General features: G+C 45.0%; 1 protein-coding gene across 1 annotated transcript; it reads left to right on the top strand.

Moving 5' to 3' along the window:
- Positions 1-397: 397 nt before the first annotated feature.
- On the top strand, positions 398-27,426 carry LOC102437311 (tissue factor pathway inhibitor-like). Its single transcript, XM_006098406.1, has 11 exons — positions 398-509; positions 5,963-6,139; positions 6,767-6,832; positions 9,611-9,676; positions 15,796-15,972; positions 16,600-16,665; positions 19,447-19,512; positions 25,586-25,762; positions 26,389-26,454; positions 26,601-26,611; positions 27,244-27,426. Exons 1-11 carry the CDS (start codon positions 398-400, stop codon positions 27,424-27,426), a joined length of 1,167 nt encoding a protein of 388 aa, XP_006098468.1.

Below are 27,426 nucleotides of genomic sequence, written 5' to 3' on the forward strand. Positions count from 1 at the left end.
ACGTGTTTCACCAGGTCTAGCCTGTGTTACAGACGTGACTCACCAGGTCCCAGTCTGTGTTACAGACGTGGCTCACCAGGTCCGGCCTGTGTTGTAGATGTGACTCACCATGTCTGGGCCTGTGTTGTAGACATGACTCACCAGGTCCGGCCTCTGTTGTAGACGTGGCTCACCAGGTCTGGACTGTGTTGTAGACGTGGCTCACCAGGTCTGGGCCTGTGTTGTAGACGTGGCTCACCAGGTCCGGTGTGTTGTAGATGTGACTCACCAGGTCCGGCCTGTGTTACAGACGTGGCTCACCAGGTCCGGCCTGTGTTGTACACATGGCTCACCAGGTCCCGGCCTGTGTTGTACACGTGGCTCACCAGGTCCCGGCTTGTGTTGCAGACGTGGTGCGATGAGGAAGACAACCCTCCTCTGGGCTTCCGTGTGTCTGCTGCTCAGCGGTGCCTTCCGCCCCCTGGACGCTGCTCCTGAGAGGGAGGACGAGGAGGACGCGGACGGCACAGGTAACCTGTACAGCCACCCCCCTCCACCCCCAGCTCCTGACTGTCATCGAACCTTGATGTGAAGTTCCCATTGAGCAGGAACTTGGTGGGGTGTTTCTTTCTTTGTTTGTTTTGCTTTGTTTTTAAAACTTTTCAAAGACATTTTTTATTGATTTCAGAGAGAAGGGAGAGAGAGAGCAGAGAAATTGCTGGGCTGCCTCCTGCACGCCCCCAGCTGGGCACCTAGCGGGACTTGAAGACCAGTGTGCGGCCTGGCTGAGCGTCTTTTCCAGTTCCCGCTGTTTTGTTTTTAATTAATCTTTTAATTAAACACCATCCCATATCCGAACCAATTCCATTTGGGAGGTACCATTTGTCACTTTAGGCAAAAGTCATTTTGCAGAATTACACTATTTAATTAAAATAATGGCCTGTCATGTTATAGAACAACATGCGTTTCTCCCAAGTCATTAGTCTCTCACGACATTCACATCTTCAGCATTCCTGCTCACTACTTTCAGGTCACTATAAAACAGAGCGAGCCCCATTGCTGTCTGACGCTCTTCCTCAGAATAAGATGGCAGAAATAACTTCTAGTTTGCAGAACAGGGTTTATATCAGCAAGAAAGTGAGTGTAACTCAGCAGCTATGACTTGCAAGACAGACATTATCAGTCACATGGACTTAGACTTTATGAGACAGGAAGAGGGACACGGGAACAAAGAACAGATGGAAAGCAGAAAACAAACAACACCGATTTCTACAGAACCTGAGGGATCATGACAGTACCATGCAACGCTGCAGTCACTCCAATGAACAGCCGTCTATTAGACTTAATACAGAACAATCAAGAACTAACTACAGGAAAGATATCCTATGTAATAAAAGCCTAGGTGGCATCACGCCCTCTCACGACACCGTCGGGTGATGTGATCACAAGATGGCTGCCCTCATGTCATCACAAGATGGCTGCCAGGTGAGGGCAGTTGTGGGTAATCAGACCTGCAGGGGAGGGTAGTTGGGGGCAAACAGACCATCAGAGTAGGGCAGTTGGGGGTGATCAGGTCAGCAGGGGAGCAGTTAGGCGTCAATCAGGCCAGCAGAGGAGCAGTTAGGGGGTGATCAGGCTGGCAGGCAGAAGTGGTTAGGGGCAATCAGGCAGGCAGGAAGGTGAGCAGTTAGGAGCCAGCAGTCCCAGATTGTGAAAGGGATGTCCAAGGGGTCCCAGATTGGAGAGGGTGCAGGCCAGACTAAGGGACTCACCCCCCATACACGAATTTTGGGCACTGGGCCTCTAGTTTTAAAAATAAAGACCAAGCTGTAAAAAGGGAAGGGGTGAGAGAAGGCCGACCACACAAGCACCACCCCTAAGAATGATTAACAAACACAGACCATAGGACAGAAACATTCATAAGAGAAAGAATGTGGGCCGATGAACCAAAACAACACAGTAATCCTCACTGGCTAAGTCTACGCCCCAATCACACAACTTCAAAATTTTCCAAGAATGCACTGTCAGAAACAGGAGAATCAGTGAATTCCTCAGTTTCAGTTAGATATTTCTTTTTTTAAAAAAAATTTTTATTAATTGCAGATAGAAAAGGAAAGGGAGAGATAGAAACATCAATGATGAGAGAAAATCATGGATATGCTGCCTCCTACTCGCCACACACTGGGGATGGAGCCTGCAACCCGGGCATGTGCCCTAATCGGGAATCAAAACCTGACCTCGGGATCATAGGTTGACGCTAAGCCCCACTATGGTACTCAGGCCGGTCATGATGTACCATTTAAATCAATACTAGTAGTAATGTTCCAAGTAGATATGAGAGAGAGAGAGAGAGAGAGAGAAAGAGAGAGAGAGAGAGAGAAACAGAAATGATAAAGATCTTATAACATAGAAACCCACACTTGAAACCTCTATGTTCATGTTCACCAATGTCATCCCAATACACTTAATAAAACATTTAAAAATAAAAAATACATATAGAAATAAACCTCAATAAATAAGAAGAAAGGACCAATATCAGGAAAAAGCATACATAGGGATCTACAAATATTAAAATGATAATAAGTAAATCCTACTAACAAATTGGTGCCAATACATTTAACAACTTGGAAAAAACCACAGCAAATCCTTGAAAGCCAAACATTACCCAATCTACAACAATGTGCATCATTCTTTAAGTAAATTATCCTTAATGAACACATCTACTAAACAAAACGCACCAAAACTCCTCAAATAATCCCATCGCCCTGGGTAACTGTAAATACTAGGTTCTCCTCATAGAGAGGCTCCCTCCCGGGAGAACTCGGCGTTGCTGTTGAACAGAACGCCTGGGTAGCGCTCCCTCTAGTAAACAAATTAAGTTTGTGAATAAAAAACTTGCAGCAGAGAATACTGCAAGGCGAGAGGACTTGACTGGTAAATTCTGGAAAACATTTAAGGGAGCACAATACCAATCCAACACAGACTTTCAGAAAATGGAAAAGGAGGGAACCCTTTCCAGTTCATGATATGAAGTCAGCATTAACTTACTCTCACACCAAAGAAACACAATTCCCAAAAGAGAACCACAGACCCAATGCTCCTCATAAATACAGTCATACACAAAATCTTAAAATAACAGCAACTCAAATTCAGTGCAATATAAATACGATACATTATGACTGAGTGTGGCTTCTGCAAGGCACGTAAGATGGAGTAAATGTTCAAAATTTAATCTCTATATTACAATGAATGAAGAAGAAACATATAAAATTCTCAAAAGAAGCAAGTGGTAGCCCATAACTGCTTGAATCACCAGTATTTCAAGTAGTTTGCCATACACTATTATTTCTGTAAATGTGTTCAACCTTTGAAGATAGGTTTAGAGACATCATTATGATAAGATGAGATGGCTTCATGGTTACAATACTTGAAAATAATTTAATGCTTAGAGAACATCAAAAGAAATATATTGACATTCTTCATGATAATAATTTTAATGATAATGAACACATCGTCCTGGAATTCACAGCATTCTTTCATCGACTGTGATAACTGATACGCATTTATTGTTTTTTCTTTCAGGTGACGAGGCGGTAAAATCATGGATAAACGGTGAACATTCCTTTGTGTGGTTATTATGAGTACTAGAGGCCTGGTGCACGAAATTCATGCACTGGGGGGGGTCCCTCAGCCCAGCCTGCACCCTCTCCAACCTGGCACCCCTCAAGGGATGTTCAACTGCCCGCGAGGATAGGGCCTAAATGGGCAGTTGGACATCCCTCTCACAATCCAGGACTGCTGGCTCCCAACCATTCATCTGACTGCCTGCCTGATTGCACCTAACTGCTTCTGCCTGCCAGCCTGATCACCCCCTATCTACTCCCCTGTCAGCCTGATTGATGCGTAACTGGTCCCCTGCCATCCCATTCGCCCCCAACTGCGCTCCCCTGCTGGCCTGATCGCCCCCAACTGCCCTCCCTTGCAGGCTCGGTCACCCACAACTTCCCTCCCCTGCAGTCCTGGTCACTCCTAACTGCCCTCCCCTGCAGGCCATCTTGTGGCTACATGAGGGCAGCCATCTTGGGTATTGGAGTGATGGTCAATTTGCATATTACCTCTTTATTATATCAGATAACTAGTATGATTTGTATAATTACTTAGTATAATTTACTTATTCATATAACTCATTTATGTATTCAATTCTTAGGTTTTTCTGACATGAGGTTCATGATAAATATATGTGAACTTTGAAATAGTGTTTTTATTTTTTGTTATTATTTTTTAAATATATTTTTATTGAATTCAGAGAGGAAGGGAGAGGGAGAGAGAGAGAGAAACATCAAGATGAGGGAGAATCATGGATCGGCTACCTTCTGCCGGCCCCACACTGGGGATTGAGCCCACAACCCGGGCATGCACCCTTGACTGGAATAAAACCCTGGACCCTTCAGTCCGCAGGCTGAAGCTCCATCCACTGAGCCAAACCAGCCAGGGCTGAAATATTGTTTTTAGTAGAAACAACAAGAAATTAGAAATAACAGGCATAATGTGTGGTAGGAAAGGCTTCACACACTGTGTTTACTCTCATCCTAAGCGTATGATATTTAGAAGCACATTAATTACAACTCGGGCCACACACAGGATATTGCTACCTCTCCCACAGAGTGACTTCAATATTGCGAGTCGTACCTTAGCTCTCAGCTGTATCTCTGGATGATCTCAGTGTTGTGTGGCGTTAGTGAACTTTATTCAATGTGACCCTCAATAAATATCCGTATGTCTTTTAGTTGTCGACGATCATTAAGAAAAAGTAGAGATGTTTACCAATGCGTAATTGCTCTTGTTGATATTTAGTGTTTGTATACAGATTAAATAGGAATACCACTTTATATATCTAAGGACTGTGGGCATGAATTTTTTTTGAAAGAAAGCTTACTTGGAACAAGTGCCAAATATACAGTCTCCAACAAAATTGAAGAATGAAAATTATGTGGCTTGTGGAAGCCACTGAGCCACACCAGCTGGGCGATTGAAATTTCTTAGTGAAGCAACACATTACACTTTCCCGTCATGAGACCTCACACCTAAAAACATGAACTATTGATAGATTTTCCTAAATGTGGATACACATAAACTTAATTTAAAAAAATAAGTAAATCATATTTTAGCCATAATATTGTATACTTCCCAACCGAGGGTAAAATGTCCCAGTATCGTATTTGCTCAAATCATGGACGACTTGGTAGTGAATGCCCCACCCATTGATGGCGAGAAATTTAGGACATGGAATCCCAGTGGCAGCCACGTGTGATCATAGCTGCATCTGCCTTAGTCTACATGTCGCAGGCGATGTCGCAGGTCATTGTCATGCTGTGTGGTTGTTCCATGTTCACCTCTTGTTGTTAACTTTCCATGTTTGCTCCTTAAATGACTTCAGCACAACCAGTGATGTGTCCATCTATACTAACAATAGAGGAATATGCATATTTTCCGGGATGCCCTCACAGTAACAGTAACAACCAAACAGGCTGGGTGGTGCGACGATGACAGCAGAGGGGTCAGTGAGGGACGACCAAATGACTGAACTGCAGGCCGCGTGGGACAACCAGGCCGGCAGGGGAGGGCAGTTGGTGGCGACCAGGACAGCAGAGGGGGGGCAGTTGGGGGTGACCAGGCCAGCAGGCAGAGGTGGTTAGGAGTGATCAGGCTGGCAGGGGGCGGGGGGTACTTAGGGGCGATCAGGCAGGCAGGCAGGTGAGCAGTTAGGCGCCAGCAGTCCCAGATTGTGAGAGGAATGTCCAACTGCTAGGACTGGGCCTAAACTGGCAGTTGGACATCCCCCAAGGAGTCCCTGTTTGGAGAGGGTGCAGGCTGGGCTGAGGGGACCCCCACCCATGCACAATTTCGTGCACTGGGCCTCTAGTTTAATAGGAATAGGTAACTTACTCCAAGGAGAACTCTCTGACACACGTGCAACCCCCAGAGCGGCCCGACTTCTGCTTCCTGGATGCGGATATGGGGCCCTGCGGCTTATACTTCAAGCGCTACTTCTACAACCACCGCTCCGGGCGCTGTGAGGCGTTCGGGTATGGAGGCTGCGATGGGAACCTAAACAACTTCGAAAGCGAGGCAGATTGCCAGCGCACCTGTGGGGACCCGGGTGCGTCTGCGCTCCTCTCCCTTCACTGTGTTTCCTGGTGTTTCAAACGTAAGGCGTCCTGAGGACAGGTGTGCCTGGCCTGTGTGTTCCCAGACCAGTGGGATGCATTCGTTTCCACTGAATCTGATAGAAATGAGTCAGGATGTGAAAGAAATGTGTGAAAGCACAGATAGCAACAAACCTGACTTCAGGGCCATGGCTTCCCTAGATGGACATTACGTTTTTCATTCTCTGTTATTTCTTTTTCTTTCCCGAGAAAACCGTTGTCTCTAAGGGGTGAGAGTGGGGCTCTGAACTCCTGACCTTCACGGCCATTTCAGGACAGAGAACCTTCCACCTTGAAAATCGATCGTTTGATGTGCCCATGACACGCAGTAACGGAAGGACAAACATTTACCCTCATACCTCTGTTACACTAAGAACCACAAAATTGCTCCTGGAGATATTATCTCAGTTTATATAAGTAGCATAGAGATGTTTAAAGCCCCACTGTGCCCTGATTTCACAGAGCCTGTGAACAGGCTTTCTGGAAGTTTACTTTTCTCAACACGCCTGCTGGCATGGACTTCCTGTGAGCATGAGCGGTGCCCGTGTCTGGCGTTTTAACTGGCTGCACTCTCCCTGCAGATGACAGCACCCAGCCCACTGCCTCTTCCACTCCTGGCCCTGCCCAAAGGAATGCCGGAGTCTCGGGTAAGAACGTTATTTTTTTGAAATTGCTGCCAGAAAAACAACATGTTAACAACAGAAGTGGGATGGACATTAGAACTGTGCTTTTTGATCTACATTCCTTTGCCCAATGGAATCCTTTCTGACATCGGGGACAAACGGTTTTTGGAGGATTAATATTATTCCCTGATGTATTTCCAGGCTGTCGAGGAGCTTGCCATCTGGCTTGAGTATTATTATTTCTATTTGGGCATTCTCTGCTAAAGTGCCCAGATAAGCCACAAGAGTAGCAGTTCATATATCGTTTATTACCTGTATTATTGCTGGCTTGTCCTATGCCCTGTACATATTGAGGGTATGTCTCCCCTTTGAGAGCTGCAGCTATAGCTACACCCTGTATAAATGCTGGACTTACATCAGCACACTGTTTTACAAAATCATTTGTAGTTCCCGTTCTGCGAATCGGCCTTAATAAGGCCTGACAGGTATTATTAGCATTTTCAAAAGCCAGTTGTTTGATTAGGATATCGGCTGCCTCTTCGTTACTGATTACTCTCTTGACTGCCTGTATGAGGCGAGAAAGGAAATCCTGATACGGTTCCTCGACCTTCTGTTTAACCTCTATAAGGGTGGTTGTTTTTCCTACTGTATAAGGTAGGGATTTCCAGGCATTTACTGCACAACTGGTTACTTTAATAAGTGCCTCTTTGGGCATATACATTTGCTCCTGAGCCGTGTTAAAATCACCTTCTCCTAATATCATGTCTAGGGTTATTCCTCCTCTGGAATTTTTGCTAGTGGCTACAGCTCTCTTAGCAAGATCATCATATTCAGTTTTCCATAATAAGTAATCGCCTCCTGAGAGACAGGCTTTACAAACCTGTGACGAATCATAAGGAGTCATCCATTTACTGGCTAGGGTTTCTACCAAGGTTTGTGTGTAAGGAGCTAGAGGTCCATATTCAGAGCAGGCCGATTTTAATTCTTTAAGTATTTTGTAAGGTATAGACTTCCAGGTGGGGTTTTCGTCCTCACCAAACTCATTCTCATATGCAACTGGGAAGCAGAGTGAGAATTCAAGATCTCCATTAGCTTCAACTTCTCTTATCGCCCTTTGAAATTTAGACATGAAGCTCATAGGAGCCGCAGGACCTGGTTCAGGCTTCCTTTCTAATTTAGGGAGCCTGTTTTGAATGGGAGGGCCTCTCTCCTCTCTACTGACTGGAAAGGACCAATGGTCATGTTTATGATATTTATTCTCCTTCCAATCAGTAGGCATAGCTAAATTGCTCTTAGATTGAGCTGGAGCCAAGGGACTATTTAAAGTTTGAGAAAGTTCAACCGTTTCTGCCTCTGGTGCCAAGGTGTCATGAATTGAATTCCAGAGGGAAAGGGTATCTGCCGGGACCTTCTCAGATCCATGGTAGCTGTAATAATTCTTTAATTGCTCTCCTACTTTAGTCCAAGTTTCTAAATTAACAGTTCCATCCTCAGGAAGCCATTGACATACATCTTGTATAAAACTTTCTGTCTGACTGGGAGTAACCTTAACTCCTCTGCTAGCAAGCATATGCATTAAAAGATTAATACAGAGTCTTTCTTCTATAGACTCAGTATGACCGATCTTGTCAATCTAAGTTCTGTACTAACTACACCCTTACCCTACTTATCCTCTATAGGGGGGATCTGCAGCACCCTACGGTGCAGTCCTATCCGTCCCAAGTATGGGGGACTTATCTAAGAGTCCCTGTTCGGGCGCCAGATGTTGGGGTCCAACCCCAACAGGTCCAAGGGTCCCCAAAGGTGTGGACGGAGTCGAAGAAGGAATGACACAGAGACAGCGTTCAATTGATCAGCAGCCTAGCCAGGATCTCTAGCCAGAACTCCAGCCAAGTTCTGGTCAGGATCTCCAGCAAAGTTCTCGTGTTTATTGTCTTGTTACATCTGTATTTATACCAGTTGATTTTAATCCTGTCAATTTCTATTGCAAAGGTTAGGGCGTTTCTTATCTCCATTCCAGGGAGTAAAGATTATGTAGCTTAAGGGTGATTGTTTGTAGTTAAAGTGATTAACTACCCGCCTGGCACTTAGTTAAGGGGTTTTATCCCCTCCCTAACTTCAGGGAAAAATCCCTACCTGGGGAAACAACCTCTCTCAGAGAGGTGACCTTGATTAAAACACATAGCGCCAAGGGGAGCAAACATATCAACAACAGTATGCTATATACACCAAGTCCCTTGAAACATATGCTGTGCGATGTTTCTTTCCTGCAGCGACTGTGTCAAGCAGCAAGGATGGACTGGCTTCCAGCAGTCAGGATGTGAAAGAAATGTGTTAAAGCACAGATACCCAAAAACCTGACTTCGGGGCCATGGCTTCCCTAGATGAACATTACATTTTTCATTCTCCATTATTTCGTTTTCTTTCCTGAGAAAACCGTTGTCTCTAAGTGGCAAGAGCGGGGCTCTGAACTCCTGACCTTCACAGCCATTACAGGACAGAGAACCTTCCACCTTGAAAATTGATCGTTTGATCTGCCCATGACATGCAGTAACGGAGGGACAAACATTAACCCTCATACCTTTGTTTTGCTAAGAACCACAAAATTGCTCTTGGAGATATTATCTCAGTTTATATAAGTAGCATAGAGATGTTAAAGCCCCACTGTGCGCTGATTTCACAGAGACTGTGAAAAAGCTTTCTGGAAGTTTACTTTTCCCAACATGCCTGCTGGCGTGGCCTTCCTGTGAGCATGAGCTGTGCCCCTGTCTCGCGTGTTAACTGGCTGCACTCTCCTCACAGATGACATTGCCCAGCCCACTGCCTTCTCCACTCCCGGCCCTGCCAAGAGGAATGCTGGAGTCTGGGGTAAGAACGTTATTTTTTGAAATTGCTGCCAGAAAAACAACATGTTAACATCAGAAGTGGGATGGACATTAGAACTGTGCTTTTAAACAATTATATCAGCTTTTCAGACTTCGAGTGTGTCAGCACTTTTCCCGTTGTCCCGGAAGAGGGCGAGGTGAGCTTGATCACGTTTCTGTCTCTGTCCCTCACCCAGTGGCACTCCCTGCCTCTCACCCCGCCTTGCTGTTTGTTCAGACTCCAGCCCCAGTATGTGGGCCTCAACACGAGTGTCACCCAAACCGGAACATTCACGGGGACGAAAGGAGATTCTTCAAGATGTGACTTATCTATTTAAAATGTGTATGTGCTGACAGGAAAGTGGCTTTGCAATTGGATTGTAAATTAGTTTTATCCTAACAATCTTTCAACATGTTGGGACATGATATACAAAAAAAAAAAAAGCAATAGGACTCACACAGGCTCAGAAATCCAGGCACCAGATGGAAAGATGGGGATGGGTGGGTGGGTAGTCACAGAGATCATACAGGATTCAGAGAGAATATGAAATAAAATATAATATAATGAAATATAACAGAATAAGTATAATACAATTAATATAATAATATAATTAGTATAATTATTATAATCACTTTGTTAATGTGTTAGTACATTAATATAATATATACAGGGTGGGTAAAATAGATTAATAAAAATAAATAATACAATACACAAATAAAACACAAGAATAAACTATGCTTCCCATGCTCACAGCTGTAACCCATTGCCCCCATAGACAGTGAGCTGCCGCCACATTAGCCACCAGAATGGTTGCTCCCTCTGCAAAGCCCACTCAGCACCCCCACCGCCCCCCAGAGGCAGCCTGTGTTTCACAATGTGTCTCAGACCCAGAAGTGTGGAAACTCCCCGCAGAGACAACCCCACCGCCCGCCTGGCAGCCGAGCCTCACACTGAGCTCTGAGCAGCTGGCTCCCAAATAGACAAGACCAGACAAAAATTATACCAGGATGCGTCTGGCCCTCCTTCCTGGGAGAGCGGGCGAGACACAGAGAGAGCCTTCCTCACCAGGTCCGCCATCCAAGCAGCCCCTCTCCCTTGGCTCCGGGCCCCTGGCTCCCCCGTTCCCTGTCCTCCCGGCCAGTCTGCTCTGTAACAGGTGGCTGGTTAGCCCCGGTCACAAGAGTTCTCCAGGGAAGTGTTTCTAAAACTTAAACAAAGCAAGCCCCATTGTTGTCTGATGTTCTTCCTCAGAATAAGATGGCAGAAATAACTTCTAGTTTGCAAAACAGGGTTTATATCTGCAAGGAAGTGAGGGTAACTCAGCAGCTATGAGTTGCAGGACAGACATTATTAGTGACATGAACTTAGAGTTTATCAGACAGGAAGAGGGACACGGGAACAAAGAACAGATGGAAAGCAGAAAACAAACATCTCCAATTCCTATGGAACCTTAGCGATCATGACAGTACCATGCAACGCTGCAGTCACTCCAATGAACAGCCGTTTATTAGACTTAATACAGAACAATCAAGAACTAACTACAGGAAAGATATCCTATGTAATAAAAGCCTAGGTGGCATCACGCCCTCGCAGAACACCCTCGCATGATGTCTTCACAAGATGGCTGCCAGGGGAGGGCAGTTGTGGGCAATCAGTCCAGCAGGGGAGGGTAGTTGGGGGTGAACAGGCCATCAGAGTAGGGCAGTTGGGGGTGATCAGGCCAGCAGGGGGGCAGTTAGGCATCAATCAGGCCAGCAGAGGAGCAGTTAGGGGGTGATCAGGCTGGCAGGCAGAAGTGGTTAGGGGCGATCAGGCAGGCAGGCTGGTGAGCAGTTAGGAGCCAGCAGTCCCAGATTGTGAGAGGGATGTCCAAGGCGTCGCAGATTGGAGAGGGTGCAGGCCAGCCTAAGGGACTCACCCCCCATGCACGAATTTTGTGCACTGGGCCTCTAGTTTTAAAAATAAAGACCTAGCTGTAAAAAGGGAAGGAGTGAGAGAAGGTCGACCACACAAGAACCACCCCTAAAAATGATTTACAAACGCAGACGATAGGACAGAAACATTCATAAGAGAAAGAATGTGGACCAATGAATCAAAACACAATAATCCTCACTGGCCAAGTCTACGCCTCAATCACACAACTTCAAAAGTTTCCAAGAATGCACTGTCAGAAACAGGAGAATCAGTGAATTCCTCAGTTTCAGTTAGATATTTCTTTTTTTAAAAAAAGTTTTATTAATTGCAGAGAGGAAAGCAGAGGGAGAGATAGAAACATCAATGATGAGAGAAAATCATGGATAAGCTGCCTCCTACTCGCCCCACACTGGGGATGGAGCCTGCAACTCGGGCATGTGCCCCAATCGGGAATCAAAACCTGACCTCGGGTTCATAGGTTGACGCTCAGCCCCACTATGGTACTCAGGCCGGTCATGATGTACCATTTAAATCAATACTAGTAGTAATGTTCCAAGTAGATATGAGAGAGAGAGAGAGAGAGAGAGAGAGAGAGAGAGAGAGAGAGAGAGAAATGATAAAGATCTTATAACATAGAAACCCACACTTGAAACCTCTATGTTCATGTTGACAAATGTCATCCCAATACACTTAATAAAACATTCAAAAAATAAAAAATACATGTAGAAATAAACCACAATAAATAAGAAGAAATGACCAATATCAGGAAAAAGCATAGATAGGGATCCACAAATTTTAAAAAGATAATAAGAAAATCTTACTAACAAATTGGTGCCAATACATTTAACAACTTGGAAAAAACCACAGGGAATCCTTGAAAGCCAAACATTACCCAAACTACAACAATGTGCATCATTCTTTAAGTAAATTATCCTTAATGAACACATCTACTAAACAAAACGCACCAAAACTCCTCAAATAATCCCATCGCCCTGGGTAACTGTAAATACTAGGTTCTCCCCATAGAGAGGCTCCCTCCCGGGAGAACTCAGCGTTGCTGTTGAACAGAACGCCTGGGTAGCGCTCCCTCTAGTAAACAAACTAAGTTTGTGAATGAAAAACTTGCAGCAGAGAATACTGCAGGGCGAGAGGACTTGACTGGTAAATTCTGGAAAACATTTAAGGGAGCACAATACCAATCCAACACAGACTTTCAAAAAATTGAAAAGGAGGGAACCCTTTCCAGTTCATGATATGAAGTCAGCATTAACTTACTCTCACACCAAAGAAACACAATTCCAAAAAGAGAGCCACAGACCCAATGCTCCTCACAAATACAGTCATACCCAAATCTTAAAATAAGAGCAACTCAAAATCAGGGCAATATAAATACGATACATTATGACTGAGTGTGGCTTCTGCAAGGCACGTAAGATGGAGGAAATATTCAAAATTTAATCTCTGTATTAACAATGAATGAAGAAGAAACATATAAACTTCTCAAAAGAAGCAAGTGGTAGCCCAAAACTGCTTGAATCACCAGTATTTCATGTAGTTTGCCATGCACTCTTATTTCCGTAAATGTGTTCAACCTTTGAAGATAGGTTTAGAGACATCACTATGATAAAATGAGATGGCTTCATGGTTACAATACTTGAAAATAATTTAATGTTTAGAGAACATCAAAAGAAATGTATTGACATTCTTCATGATAATAATTTTAATGGTAATGAACACATCCTCCTGGAATTCACAGCATTCTTTCATCGACTGTGATAACTGATACGCATTTATTGTATTTTCTTTCTGGTGACAGGGAGGCCCAGTCATGGACACACGGTGAACATTCCTTTGTGTGGTTATTATTATTACTAGAGGCCTGGTGCACAAAACTCATGCACTGGGGGTGGGGGGTTCCTCAGCCCAGCCTGCACCCTCTCCAACCTGGGACCCCTCAAGGGATGTTCAACTGCCCGCAAGGATCGGGCCTAAACGGGCAGTTGGACATCCCTCTCACAATCCAGGACTGCTGGCTCCCAACCATTCATCTGCCTGCCTGCCTGATTGCCCCTAACTGCTTCTGCCTGCCAGCCTGATCACCCCTAACCACTCCCCTGTCAGCCTGATCAATGCCTAACTGCTCCGCTGCCAGCCCAATCGCCCCCACCTGTGTTCCTCTGCTGGCCTGATCGCCCCCAACTGCCCTCCCCTGCCTGCCTGGTCACCATCAACTGCCCTCCCTTGCAGGCTTGGTCACCCACAACTGCCCTCCCCTGCAGTCCATCTAGTGGCTACATGGGCGCAGCCACCTTGTGTGTTGGATTGATGGTCAATTTGCATATTACCTCTTTATTATATCAGATACCTAGTATAATTTGTATAATTACTTAGTATAATTTACTTATTCATATAACTCATTTATGTATTCAATTCTTACGTTTTTCTGACAATGAGGTTCATGATAAATATGTGAGCTTTGAAATAGTGTTTTTATTTTTTATTATTATTTTTTAAATATATTTTTATTGAATTCAGAGAGGAAGGGAGAGGGAGAGAGAGAGAGAAACATCAAGATGAGGGAGAATCATGGATCGGCTGCCTTCTGCCGGCCCCACACTGCGGATCGAGCCCACAACCCGGGCATGCACCCTTGACTGGAATAAAACCCTGGACCCTTCAGTCCGCAGGCTGAAGCTCCATCCACTGAGCCAAACCAGCCAGGGCTGAAATATTGTTTTTAGTAGAAACAACAAGAAATTAGAAATAACAGGCATAATGTGTGGTAGGAAAGGCTTCACACACTGTGTTTACTCTCATCCTAAGCGTATGATATTTAGAAGCAGATTAATTACAACTCGGGCCACACACAGGATATTGCTACCTCTCCCACAGAGTGGCTTCGATATTGCGAGTCATACCTTAGCTCTCAGCTGTATCTCTGGATGATCTCAGTGTTGTGTGGCGTTAGTGAACTTTATTCAATGTGACCCTCAATAAATATCCGTATGTCTTTTAGTTGTCGACGATCATTAAGAAAAAGTAGAGATGTTTACCAATGCGTAATTGCTCCTGTTGAAATTTAGTGTTTGTATACAGATTAAATAGGAATACCAATTTATATCTAAGGACTGTGGGCATGAATTTTTTTTTGAAAGAAAGCTTAGTTGGAACAAGTGCCAAATATACAGTCTCCAACAAAATTGAAGAATGAAAATTATGTGGCTTGTGGAAGCCACTGAGCCACAGCTCGATCAAGTCTCTGTCTCTGTCGCTGGCCCAGCAGCACCCGCCTGCCTCATGAGACCTCACACCTAAAAACATGAACTATTTATAGATTTTCCTAAATGTGGATACACATAAACTTAATAAAAAAAATAAGTAAACCATGTTTTAGCCATAATATTGAATACTTCCCAACCGAGGGTAACAGGTCCCAGTATCTTATTCGGTCAAATCATGGACTACTTGGTAGTGAATGCCACACTAATTGAGGCGAGAAATTTAGGACATGGAATCCCAGTGGCAGCCACGTGTGATCATAGCTGCATCTGCCTTAGTCTACATGTCGCAGGCTATGTCGCAGGTCATTGTCACGCTGTGTGGTTGTTCCATGTTCACCTCTTGTTGTTAACTTTCCATGTTTGCTCCTTAAATGACTTCAGCACAACCAGTGATGTGTCCATCTATACTAACAATAGAGGATTATGCATATTGTCCGGGATGCCCTCACAGTAACAGTAACGACCAAACAGGCTGGGTGGTGCGACGAGGACAGCAGAGGGGTCAGTGAGGGAAGACCAAATGACTGAACAGCAGGCTGCGTGGTGCGACCAGGCTGGCGGGGGAGGGCAGCTGGTGGCGACCAAAACAGCAGAGGGGGGTCAGTTGGGGGTGACCAGTCCAGCAGGCAGAGGTGGTTAGGAGTGATCAGGCTGGCAGGGGGCGGGGTATAGTTAGGGGCAATCAAGAAGGCAGGCAGCTGAGCAGTTAGGAGCCAGCAGTCCCAGATTGTGAGAGGAATGTCCAAATGCTAGGACTGGGCCTAAACTGGCAGTTGGACATCCCCCAAGGTGTCCCTGATTGGAGAGGGTGCAGGCTGGGCTGAGGGGACCCCCACCCATGCACAATTTCATGCACTGGGCCTCTAGTATAATAGAAATAAGTAACTTACTCCAAGGAGAACTCTCTGACACACGTGCAACCCCCAGGGCGGCCCGGCTTCTGCTTCTTGGAGAAGAGGATGGGGCGCTGCCGCTTATACTTCAGGCGCTACTTCTACAACCACCGCTCTGGGCGCTGTGAGGCGTTCGGGTATGGAGGCTGCGATGGGAACCTAAACAACTTCGAAAGCGAGGCAGATTGCCAGCGCGCCTGTGGGGACCCGGGTGCGTCTGCGCTCCTCTCCCTTCACTGTGTTTCCTGACGTTTCAATCGTAAGGCGTCCTGAGGACAGGTGTGCCTGGCCTGTGTGTTCCCAGACCAGTGGGATGCATTCGTTTCCCCTGAATCTGATAGAAATGAGTCAGGATGTGAAAGAAATGTGTGAAAGCACAGATAGCAACAAACCTGACTTCAGGGCCATGGCTTCCCTAGATGGACATTACATTTTTCATTCTTCGTTATTTCGTTTTCTTTCCTGAGAAAACCGTTGTCTCTAAGGGGTGAGAGTGGGGCTCTGAACTCCTGACCTTCACGGCCGTTTCAGGACAGAGAACCTTCCACCTTGAAAATTGATCGTTTGATTTGCCCATGACACGCAGTAACAGAGGGACAAACATTAACCCTCATACCTCTGTTACACTAAGAACCACAAAATTGCTCCTGGAGATATTATCTCAGTTTATATAAGTAGCATAGAGATGTTTAAAGCCCCACTGTGCGCTGATTTCACAGAGCCTGTGAACAAGCTTTCTGGAAGTTTACTTTTCTCAACACGCCTGCTGGCGTGGACTTCCTGTGAGCATGAGCGGTGCCCGTGTCTGGCGTTTTAACTGGCTGCACTCTCCCTGCAGATGACAGCACCCAGCCCACTGCCTCTTCCACTCCTGGCCCTGCCCCAAGGAATGCCGGAGTCTCGGGTAAGAACGTTATTTTTTTGAAATTGCTGCCAGAAAAACAACATGTTAACAACAGAAGTGGGATGGACATTAGAACTGTGCTTTTTGATCTACATTCCTTTGCCCAATGGAATCCTTTCTGACATCGGGGACAAACGGTTTTTGGAGGATTAATATTATTCCCTGATGTATTTCCAGGCTGTCGAGGAGCTTGCCATCTGGCTTGAGTATTATTATTTCTATTTGGGCATTCTCTGCTAAAGTGCCCAGATAAGCCACAAGAGTAGCAGTTCATATATCGTTTATTACCTGTATTATTGCTGGCTTGTCCTATGCCCTGTACATATTGAGGGTATGTCTCCCCTTTGAGAGCTGCAGCTATAGCTACACCCTGTATAAATGCTGGACTTACATCAGCACACTGTTTTACAAAATCATTTGTAGTTCCCGTTCTGCGAATCGGCCTTAATAAGGCCTGACAGGTATTATTAGCATTTTCAAAAGCCAGTTGTTTAATTAGGATATCGGCTGCCTCTTCGTTACTGATTACTCTCTTGACTGCCTGTATGAGGCGAGAAAGGAAATCCTGATACGGTTCCTCGACCTTCTGTTTAACCTCTATAAGGGTGGTTGTTTTTCCTACTGTATAAGGTAGGGATTTCCAGGCATTTACTGCACAACTGGTTACTTTAATAAGTGCCTCTTTGGGCATATACATTTGCTCCTGAGCCGTGTTAAAATCACCTTCTCCTAATATCATGTCTAGGGTTATTCCTCCTCTGGAATTTTTGCTAGTGGCTACAGCTCTCTTAGCAAGATCATCATATTCAGTTTTCCATAATAAGTAATCGCCTCCTGAGAGACAGGCTTTACAAACCTGTGACGAATCATAAGGAGTCATCCATTTACTGGCTAGGGTTTCTACCAAGGTTTGTGTGTAAGGAGCTAGAGGTCCATATTCAGAGCAGGCCGATTTTAATTCTTTAAGTATTTTGTAAGGTATAGACTTCCAGGTGGGGTTTTCATCCTCACCAAACTCATTCTCATATGCAACTGGGAAGCAGAGTGAGAATTCAAGATCTCCATTAGCTTCAACTTCTCTTATCGCCCTTTGAAATTTAGACATGAAGCTCATAGGAGCCGCAGGACCTGGTTCAGGCTTCCTTTCTAATTTAGGGAGCCTGTTTTGAATGGGAGGGCCTCTCTCCTCTCTACTGACTGGAAAGGACCAATGGTCATGTTTATGATATTTATTCTCCTTCCAATCAGTAGGCATAGCTAAATTGCTCTTAGATTGAGCTGGAGCCAAGGGACTATTTAAAGTTTGAGAAAGTTCAACCGTTTCTGCCTCTGGTGCCAAGGTGTCATGAATTGAATTCCAGAGGGAAAGGGTATCTGCCGGGACCTTCTCAGATCCATGGTAGCTGTAATAATTCTTTAATTGCTCTCCTACTTTAGTCCGAGTTTCTAAATTAACAGTTCCATCCTCAGGAAGCCATTGACATACATCTTGTATAAAACTTTCTGTCTGACTGGGAGTAACCTTAACTCCTCTGCTAGCAAGCATATGCATTAAAAGATTAATACAGAGTCTTTCTTCTATAGACTCAGTATGACCAATCTTGTCAATCTATGTTCTGTACTAACTACACACTTACCCTACGTATCCTCTCTAGGGGGGGGGTCTGCAGCACCCTACGGTGCAGTCCTATCCGTCCCAAGTACGGGGGACTTATCTAAGAGTCCCGGTTCGGGCGCCAGATGTTGGGGTCCAACCCCAACAGGTCCAGGGGTCCCCAAAGGTGTGGACGGAGTCGAAGAAGGAATGACACAGAGACAGCGTTCAATTGATCAGCAGCCTAGCCAGGATCTCTAGCCAGAACTCCAGCCAAGTTCTGGTCAGGATCTCCAGCAAAGTTCTCGTGTTTATTGTCTTGTTACATCTGTATTTATACCAGTTGATTTTAATCCTGTCAATTTCTATTGCAAAGGTTAGGGCGTTTCTTATCTCCATTCCAGGGAGTAAAGATTATGTAGCTTAAGGGTGATTGTTTGTAGTTAAAGTGATTAACTACCCGCCTGGCACTTAGTTAAGGGGTTTTATCCCCTCCCTAACTTCAGGGAAAAATCCCTACCTGGGGAAACAACCTCTCTCAGAGAGGTGACCTTGATTAAAACACATAGCGCCAAGGGGAGCAAACATATCAACAACAGTATGCTATATACGCCAGGTCCCTTGAAACATATGCTGTGCGATGTTTCTTTCCTGCAGCGACTGTGTCAAGCAGCAAGGATGGACTGGCTTCCAGCAGTCAGGATGTGAAAGAAATGTGTTAAAGCACAGATACCCAAAAACCTGACTTCGGGGCCATGGCTTCCCTAGATGAACATTATATTTTTCATTCTCCGTTATTTCGTTTTCTTTCCTGAGAAAACCGTTGTCTCTAAGTGGCAAGAACGGGGCTCTAAACTCCTGACCTTCACGGCCATTTCAGGACAGAGAACCTTCCACCTTGAAAATTGATCGTTTGATCTGCCCATGACATGCAGTAACGGAGGGACAAACATTAACCCTCATACCTTTGTTTTGCTAAGAACCACAAAATTGCTCTTGGAGATATTACCTCAGTTTATATAAGTAGCATAGAGATGTTTAAAGCCCCACTGTGCGCTGATTTCACAGAGACTGTGAAAAAGCTTTCTGGAAGTTTACTTTTCCCAACACGCCTGCTGGCGTGGCCTTCCTGTGAGCATGAGCTGTGCCCGTGTCTGGCGTGTTAATTGGCTGCACTCTCCCCGCAGATGACAGCGCCCAGCCCACTGCCTTCTCCACTCCCGGCCCTGCCACAAGGAATGCCGGAGTCTGGGGTAAGACCGTTATTTTTTTTAAATTGCTGCCAGAAAAACAACAAGTTAACAACAGAAGTGGGATGGACATTAGAACTGTGCTTTTAAACAATTATATCAGCTTTTCAGACTTCGAGTGTGTCAGCACTTTTCCCGTTGTCCCGGAAGAGGGCGAGGTGAGCTTGATCACCTCTCTGTCTCTGTCGCTAACCCAGTGGCACTCCCTGCCTCTCACCCCGCCTTGCTGTTTGTTCAGACTCCAGCCCCAGTATGTGGGCCTCAACACGAGTGTCACCCAAACCAGAACATTCACGGGGACGAAAGGAGATTCTTCAAGATGTGACTTATCTATTTAAAATGTGTATGTGCTGACAGGAAAGTGGCTTTGCAATTGGATTGTAAATTAGTTTTATCCTAACAATCTTTCAACATGTTGGGACACGATATACAAAAAAAAAAAAAGCAATAGGACTCACACAGGCTCAGAAATCCAGGTGGCACAGGCACCAGATGGAAAGATGGGGATGGGTGGGTGGGTAGTCACCTAGATCATACAGGATTCAGAGAGAATATGAAATAAAATATAATATAATGAAATATAACAGAATAAGTATAATACAATTAATATAATAATATAATTAGTATAATTATATAATGACTTTGTAATGTCTTAATAGATTAATATAATATATACAGGGTGGGTAAAATAGATTAATAAAAATAAATAATACAATACACAAAGAAAACACAAGAATAAACTATGCTTCCCATGCTCACAGCTGTAACCCATTGCCCCCCATAGACAGTGAGTTGCCGCCACATTAGCCAACAGAACGGTTGCTCCCTCTGCAAAGCCCACTCAGCACCCCCACCGCCCCCCAGAGGCAGCCAGTGTTTCACAACGTGTCTCAGACCAAGAAGTGTGGAAACTCCCCGCAGAGACAACCCCACCGCCCGCCTGGCAGCCGAGCCTCTGAGCAGCTGGCTACCAAACAGACAAGACCAGACAAAAATTATACCAGGATGCATCTGGCCCTCCTTCCTGGGAGAGTTGGCGAGACACAGAGAGAGCCTTCCTCGCCAGGTCCGCCATCCAAGCAGGCCCCCGCCCCTGGCTCCAGGCCCCTGGCTCCCCGATCCCTGTCCACCATGCTGGTCTGCTCTGTAACAGGTGGCTGGTTAGCCCCGGTCACAAGAGTTCTCCAGGGAAGTCTTTCTAAATCTTAAACAGAGCAAGCCCCATTGTCGTCTGACGCTCTTCCTCAGAATAAGATGGCAGAAATAACTTCTAGTTTTCAGAACAGGGTTTATATCTCCAAGGAAGTGAGTGTAACTCAGCAGCTATGACTTGCAGGACAGACATTATTAGTCACATGGACTTAGACTTTATCAGACAGGAAGAGGGACACGGGAACAAAGAACAGATGGAAAGCAGAAAACAAACAACTCCAATTCCTATGGAACCTTAGTGATCATGACAGTACCATGCAACGCTGCAGTCACTCCAGTGAACAGCCATTTATTAGACTTAATACAGAACAATCAAGAACTAACTACAGGAAAGATATCCTATGTAATAAAAGCCTAGGTGGCATCACGCCCTCGCATGACACCCTCGCGTGATATCTTCACAAGATGGCTGCCTGGGAGGGCAGTTGTGGGCAATCAGGCCAGCAGGGGAGGGTAGTTGGGGGTGAACAGGCCATCAGAGTAGGGCAGTTGGGGGTGATCAGGCCAGCAGGGGGGCAGTTAGGCATCAATCAGGCCAGCAGAGGAGCAGTTAGGGGGTGATCAGGCTGGCAGGCAGAAGTGGTTAGGGGCGATCAGGCAGGCAGGCTGGTGAGCAGTTAGGAGCCAGCAGTCCCAGATTGTGAGAGGGATGTCCAAGGCGTCGCAGATTGGAGAGGGTGCAGGCCAGCCTAAGGGACTCACCCCCCATGCACGAATTTTGTGCACTGGGCCTCTAGTTTTAAAAATAAAGACCCAGCTGTAAAAAGGGAAGGGGTGAGAGAAGGTCGACCACACAAGCACCACCCCTAAGAATGATTAATAAACGCAGACGATAGGACAGAAACATTCATACGAAAAAGAATGTGGGCAAATGAACCAAAACAACACAATAATCCTCACTGGCTAAGTCTATGCCTCAATCACACAACTTCAAAAGTTTCCAAGAATGCACTGTCAGAAACAGGAGAATCAGTGAATTCCTCAGTTTCAGTTAGATATTTCTTTTTTTAAAGTATAGTTTTATTAATTGCAGAGAGGAAAGCAGAGGGAGACATAGAAACATCAATGATGAGAGAAAATCATGGATAAGCTGCCTCCTACTTGCCCCACACGGGGGATGGAGCCTGCAACCCGGTCATGTGCCCTAATCGGGAATCAAAACCTGAACTCGGGTTCATAGGTTGACCCTCAGCCCCACTATGGTACTCAGGCCGGTCATGATGTACCATTTAAATCAATACTAGTAGTAATGTTCCAAGTAGATATGAGAGAGAGAGAGAGAGAGAGAGAGAGAGAGAGAGAGAGAGAAACAGAAATGATATATTATAGAAACCCACACTAAAAACCTCTATGTTCATGTTCACCAATGTCATCCCAATACAATTAGTAAAACATTTAAAAATAAAAAATACATATAGAAATAAACCTCAATAAATAAGAAGAAAGGACCAATATCAGGAAAAAGCATACATAGGGATCTACAAATATTATAATGATAATAAGTAAATCTTACTAACAAATTGGTGCCAATACATTTAACAACTTGGAAAAAACCACAGCAAATCCTTGAAAGCCAAACATTACCCAATCTATAACAATGCGCATCATTCTTTAAGTAAATTATCCTTAATGAACACATCTACTAAACAAAACTCACCAAAACTCCTCAAATAATCCCATCGCCCTGGGTAACTGTAAATACTAGGTTCTCCCCATAGAGAGGCTCCCTCCCGGGAGAACTCAGCGTTGCTGTTGAACAGAATGCCTGGGTAGCGCTCCCTCTAGTAAACAAACTAAGTTTGTGAATAAAAAACTTGCAGCAGAGAATACTGCAGGGTGAGAGGACTTGACTGGTAAATTCTGGAAAACATTTAAGGGAGCACAATACCAATCCAACACAGACTTTCAGAAAATTGAAAAGGAGGGAACCCTTTCCAGTTCATGATATGAAGTCAGCATTAACTTACTCTCACACCAAAGAAACACAATTCCAAAAAGAGAGCCACAGACCCAATGCTCCTCATAAATACAGTCATACCCAAATCTTAAAATAAGAGCAATTCAAAATCAGGGCAATATAAATACGATACATTATGACTGAGTGTGGCTTCTGCAAGGCACGTAAGATGGAGGAAATATTCAAAATTTAATCTCTGTATTAACAATGAATGAAGAAGAAACATATAAACTTCTCAAAAGAAGCAAGTGGTAGCCCAAAACTGCTTGAATCACCAGTATTTCATGTAGTTTGCCATGCACTCTTATTTCCGTAAATGTGTTCAACCTTTGAAGATAGGTTTAGAGACATCACTATGATAAAATGAGATGGCTTCATGGTTACAATACTTGAAAATAATTTAATGTTTAGAGAACATCAAAAGAAATGTATTGACATTCTTCATGATAATAATTTTAATGGTAATGAATGGATCGTTCTGAAATTCACAGCATTATTTCATCGACTGTGATAACGATACACATTTATTGTATTTTCTTTCAGGTGACAGGGAGGCCCAGTCATGGACACACGGTGAACATTCCTTTGTGTGGTTATTATTATTACTAGAGGCCTGGTGCACAAAACTCATGCACTGGGGGTGGGGGGTTCCTCAGCCCAGCCTGCACCCTCTCCAACCTGGGACCCCTCAAGGGATGTTCAACTGCCCGCAAGGATCGGGCCTAAACGGGCAGTTGGACATCCCTCTCACAATCCAGGACTGCTGGCTCCCAACCATTCATCTGCCTGCCTGCCTGATTGCCCCTAACTGCTTCTGCCTGCCAGCCTGATCACCCCTAACCACTCCCCTGTCAGCCTGATCAATGCCTAACTGCTCCGCTGCCAGCCCAATCGCCCCCACCTGTGTTCCTCTGCTGGCCTGATCGCCCCCAACTGCCCTCCCCTGCCTGCCTGGTCACCATCAACTGCCCTGCAGTCCATCTAGTGTCTACATGGGCGACTGCCCTCCCCTGCAGTCCATCTGATGGTCAATTTGCATATTACCTCTTTATTATATCAGATACCTAGTATAATTTGTATAATTACTTAGTATAATTTACTTATTCATATAACTCATTTATGTATTCAATTCTTACGTTTTTCTGACAATGAGGTTCATGATAAATATGTGATCTTTGAAATAGTGTTTTTATTTTTTATTATTATTTTTTAAATATATTTTTATTGAATTCAGAGAGGAAGGGAGAGGGAGAGAGAGAGAGAAACATCAAGATGAGGGAGAATCATAGATCGGATGCCTTCAGCAGGCCCCACACTGCGGATCGAGCCCACAACCCGGGCATGCACCCTTGACTGGAATAAAACCCTGGACCCTTCAGTCCGCAGGCTGAAGCTCCATCCACTGAGCCAAACCAGCCAGGGCTGAAATATTGTCTTTAGTAGAAACAACAAGAAATTAGAAATAACAGGCATAGTGTGAGGTAGGAAAGGCTTCACACACTGTGTTTACTCTCATCCTAATGTGTATGATATTTAGTAGCAGATTAATTACAACACGGGCCACACACATGATATTGCTACCTCTCCCACAGAGTGGTTTTGATATTGCCAATCGTACCTTAGCTCTCAGCTGTATCTCTGGATGATCTCAGTGTTGTGTGGCCTTAGCAAATTTTATTCAATGTGACCCTCAATGTATATCTGTATGTCTTTGAGTTGTCGATGATCATTAAGAAAAAGTAGAGATGTTTAACAATACGTAATTGCTCTTGTTGATATTTAGTGTTAGTATACAGATGAAATAGGAATACCACTTTATATATCTAAGAACTGTGGGCATGAATTTTTTTTAAAAAATGCTTAGTAGGGACAAGTGCCAAATATACGGTCTCCAACAAAATTGAAGAATGAAAATTATTTGCTTGTAGAAGCCACTGAGCCACTGGGCGATTGAAATTTCTTAGTGAAGCAACACATTACACTTTCCCCTCATGAGACCTCACACCTAAAAACATGAACTATTTATAGATTTTCCTAAATGTGGATACAAATAAACTAAAATAAATAAAAATAAGTAAACCATGTTTTACCATAATATTGTATACTTCCCAACCGAGGGTAAAATGTCCCAGTATCTTATTCTGTCAAATCATGGACTACTTTGTAGTGAATGCCCCAGGAGTTGACGGGGAGAAATTTAGGACATGGAATCCCAGTGGCAGTCACCTGCGATCATAGTTGCATCTGCTTAGTCTACATGTCCCAGGCTATGTCACAGGCCATTGTAACGCTGTGTGGTTGTTCCGTGTTCACCTCTTGTTGTTAACTTTCCATGTTTACTCCTTAAATGATTTCAGCACAACCATTGATGTGTCCATCTATACTAACAATAGAGGAATATGCATATTGTCCGGGATGCCCTCACAGTAACAGTAAGAACCGAACAGGCTGCATGGGGCGACAAGGCTGGCAGAGGGGTCAGTGAGGGACGATCAAATGACTGAACAGCAGGCTGCGTGGGACAACCAGGCCGGCGGGGGAGGGCAGTTGGTTGCCACCAGGACGGTAGAGAGGGAACTGTTGGGGCTGACCAGGCCAGCAGGCCGAGGTGCTTAGGAGTGATCAGGCTGGCAGGGGGCAGGGGTTACTTAGGGGCGATCAGGCAGGCATCCAGGCAGGTGAGCAGTTAGGAGCCAGCAGTCCCAGATTGTGAGAGGAATGTCCAACTGCTAGGACTGGGCCTAAACTGGCAGTTGGACATCCCCCAAGGTGTCCCTGATTGGAGAGGGTGCAGGCTGGGCTGAGGGGACCCCCACCCATGCACAATTTCGTGCACTGGGCCTCTAGTTTAATAGGAATAAGTAACTTACTCCAAGGAGAACTCTCTGACACACGTGCAACCCCCAGGACAGCCTGGCTTCTGCTTCTTGGAGAAGAGGATGGGGCGTTGCCGCTTATACTTTAGGCGCTACTTCTACAACCACCGCTCTGGGCGCTGTGAGGCGTTCGGGTATGGAGGCTGCGATGGGAACCTAAACAACTTTGAAACCGAGGCAGATTGCCAGCGCTCCTGTGGGGACCCGGGTGCGTCTGTGTTCCTCTCCCTTCACTGTGTTTTCTGGCGTTTCAAACATATGGTGTCCTGAGGACAGGTGTGCCTGGCCTGTGTGTTCCCAGACCAGTGAGATGCATTCGTTTCCACTGAATCTGATAGAAACTAGTCAGGATGTGAAAGAAATGTGTTAAAGCACAGATACCAACAAACCTGACTTCAGGGCCATGGCTTCCCCAGATGGACATTACATTTTTCATTCTCCGTTATTTGGTTTTCTTTCCCGAGAAAACCGTTGTCTCTAAGGGGTGAGAGCGGGGATCTGAACTCCTGACCTTCACGGCCATTTCAGGACAGAGAACCTTCCACCTTGAAAATTGATCGTTTGATGTGCCCATGACACGCAGTAACAGAGGGACAATCATGAACCCTCATACCTTTGTTTTGCTAAGAACCCAAAATTGCTCCTGGAGATATTATCTCAGTTTATATAAGTAGCATAGAGATGTTTAAAGCCCCACTGTGCGCTGATTTCACAGAGCCTGTGAACAAGCTTTCTGGAAGTTTACTTTTCTCAACACGCCTGCTGGCGTGGCCTTCCTGTGAGCAGGAGCTGTGCCCGTGTCTCGCGTGTTAACTGGCTGCACTCTCCCTGCAGATGACAGCGCCCAGCCCACTGCCTCCTCCACTCCCGGCCCTGCCAAGAGGAATGCCACAGTCTGGGGTAAGAACGTTATTTTTTTGAAATTGCTGCCAGAAAGATAACATGTTAACAACAGAAGTGGGATGGACATTAGAACTGTGCTTTTCAACAATTACACCAGCTTTTCAGACTCTCAGAGTCTGTCAGCACTTTTCCCGTTGTCCCAGAAGAGGGCGCGGTGAGCTTGATCATGTCTCTGTCTCTGTTGCCTGCCCAGTGGCACCCCCTGCCTCTCACCCTGCCTTGCTGTTTGTTCAGACGCCAGCCACCGCGTGTGGGCCTCAACACGCGTGTCACCCAAACCGCAACATTCACGGGGACTGAAAGGAGATGCTTCAAGATGTGACTTATCTATTTTAAATATGTATGTGCTGACAGGAAAGTGGCTTTGCAATTGGATGTGTAAATTAGTTTTATCCTAACAATCTTTCAACATGTTGGGACACGATATACAAAAAAAAAAAAAGCAATAGATCTCCCACAGGCAAAGATATCCAGGCGGCACAGGCACCAGATGGAAAGATAGGGATGGGTGGGTGGGTAGTCACAGAGATCATACAGGACTCAGAGAGAATAGGAAATAAAATATAATATAAAGAAATATAACAGAATAAATATAATACAATTAATATAATAATATAATTAGTATAATTATTATAATCACTTTGTTAATGTGTTAGTACATTAATATAATATATACAGGGTGGGTAAAATAGATTAATAATAGTAAGTAATACAATAATACACAAATAAAACACAAGAATGAACTATGCTTCCCATGCTCACAGCTGTAACCCTTTTCCCCCATAGACAGTGAGCTGCCGCCTCATTAGCCACCAGAAGGGTTGCTCCCTCTGCAAAGCCCACTCAGCACCACCCCTTACCGCCCCCCAGAGGCAGCCAGTGTTTCACAATGTGTCTCAGACCAAGAAGCGTGGAAACTCCCAGCAGAGCCTACCCAGCCGCCCGGGTGACAGCCGAGCCTCACACTGA

This window comes from Myotis lucifugus, unplaced genomic scaffold (genome assembly GCF_000147115.1).
Source record: "Myotis lucifugus unplaced genomic scaffold, Myoluc2.0 scaffold_234, whole genome shotgun sequence".
Classification (NCBI taxonomy): Eukaryota; Metazoa; Chordata; class Mammalia; order Chiroptera; family Vespertilionidae; genus Myotis; species Myotis lucifugus.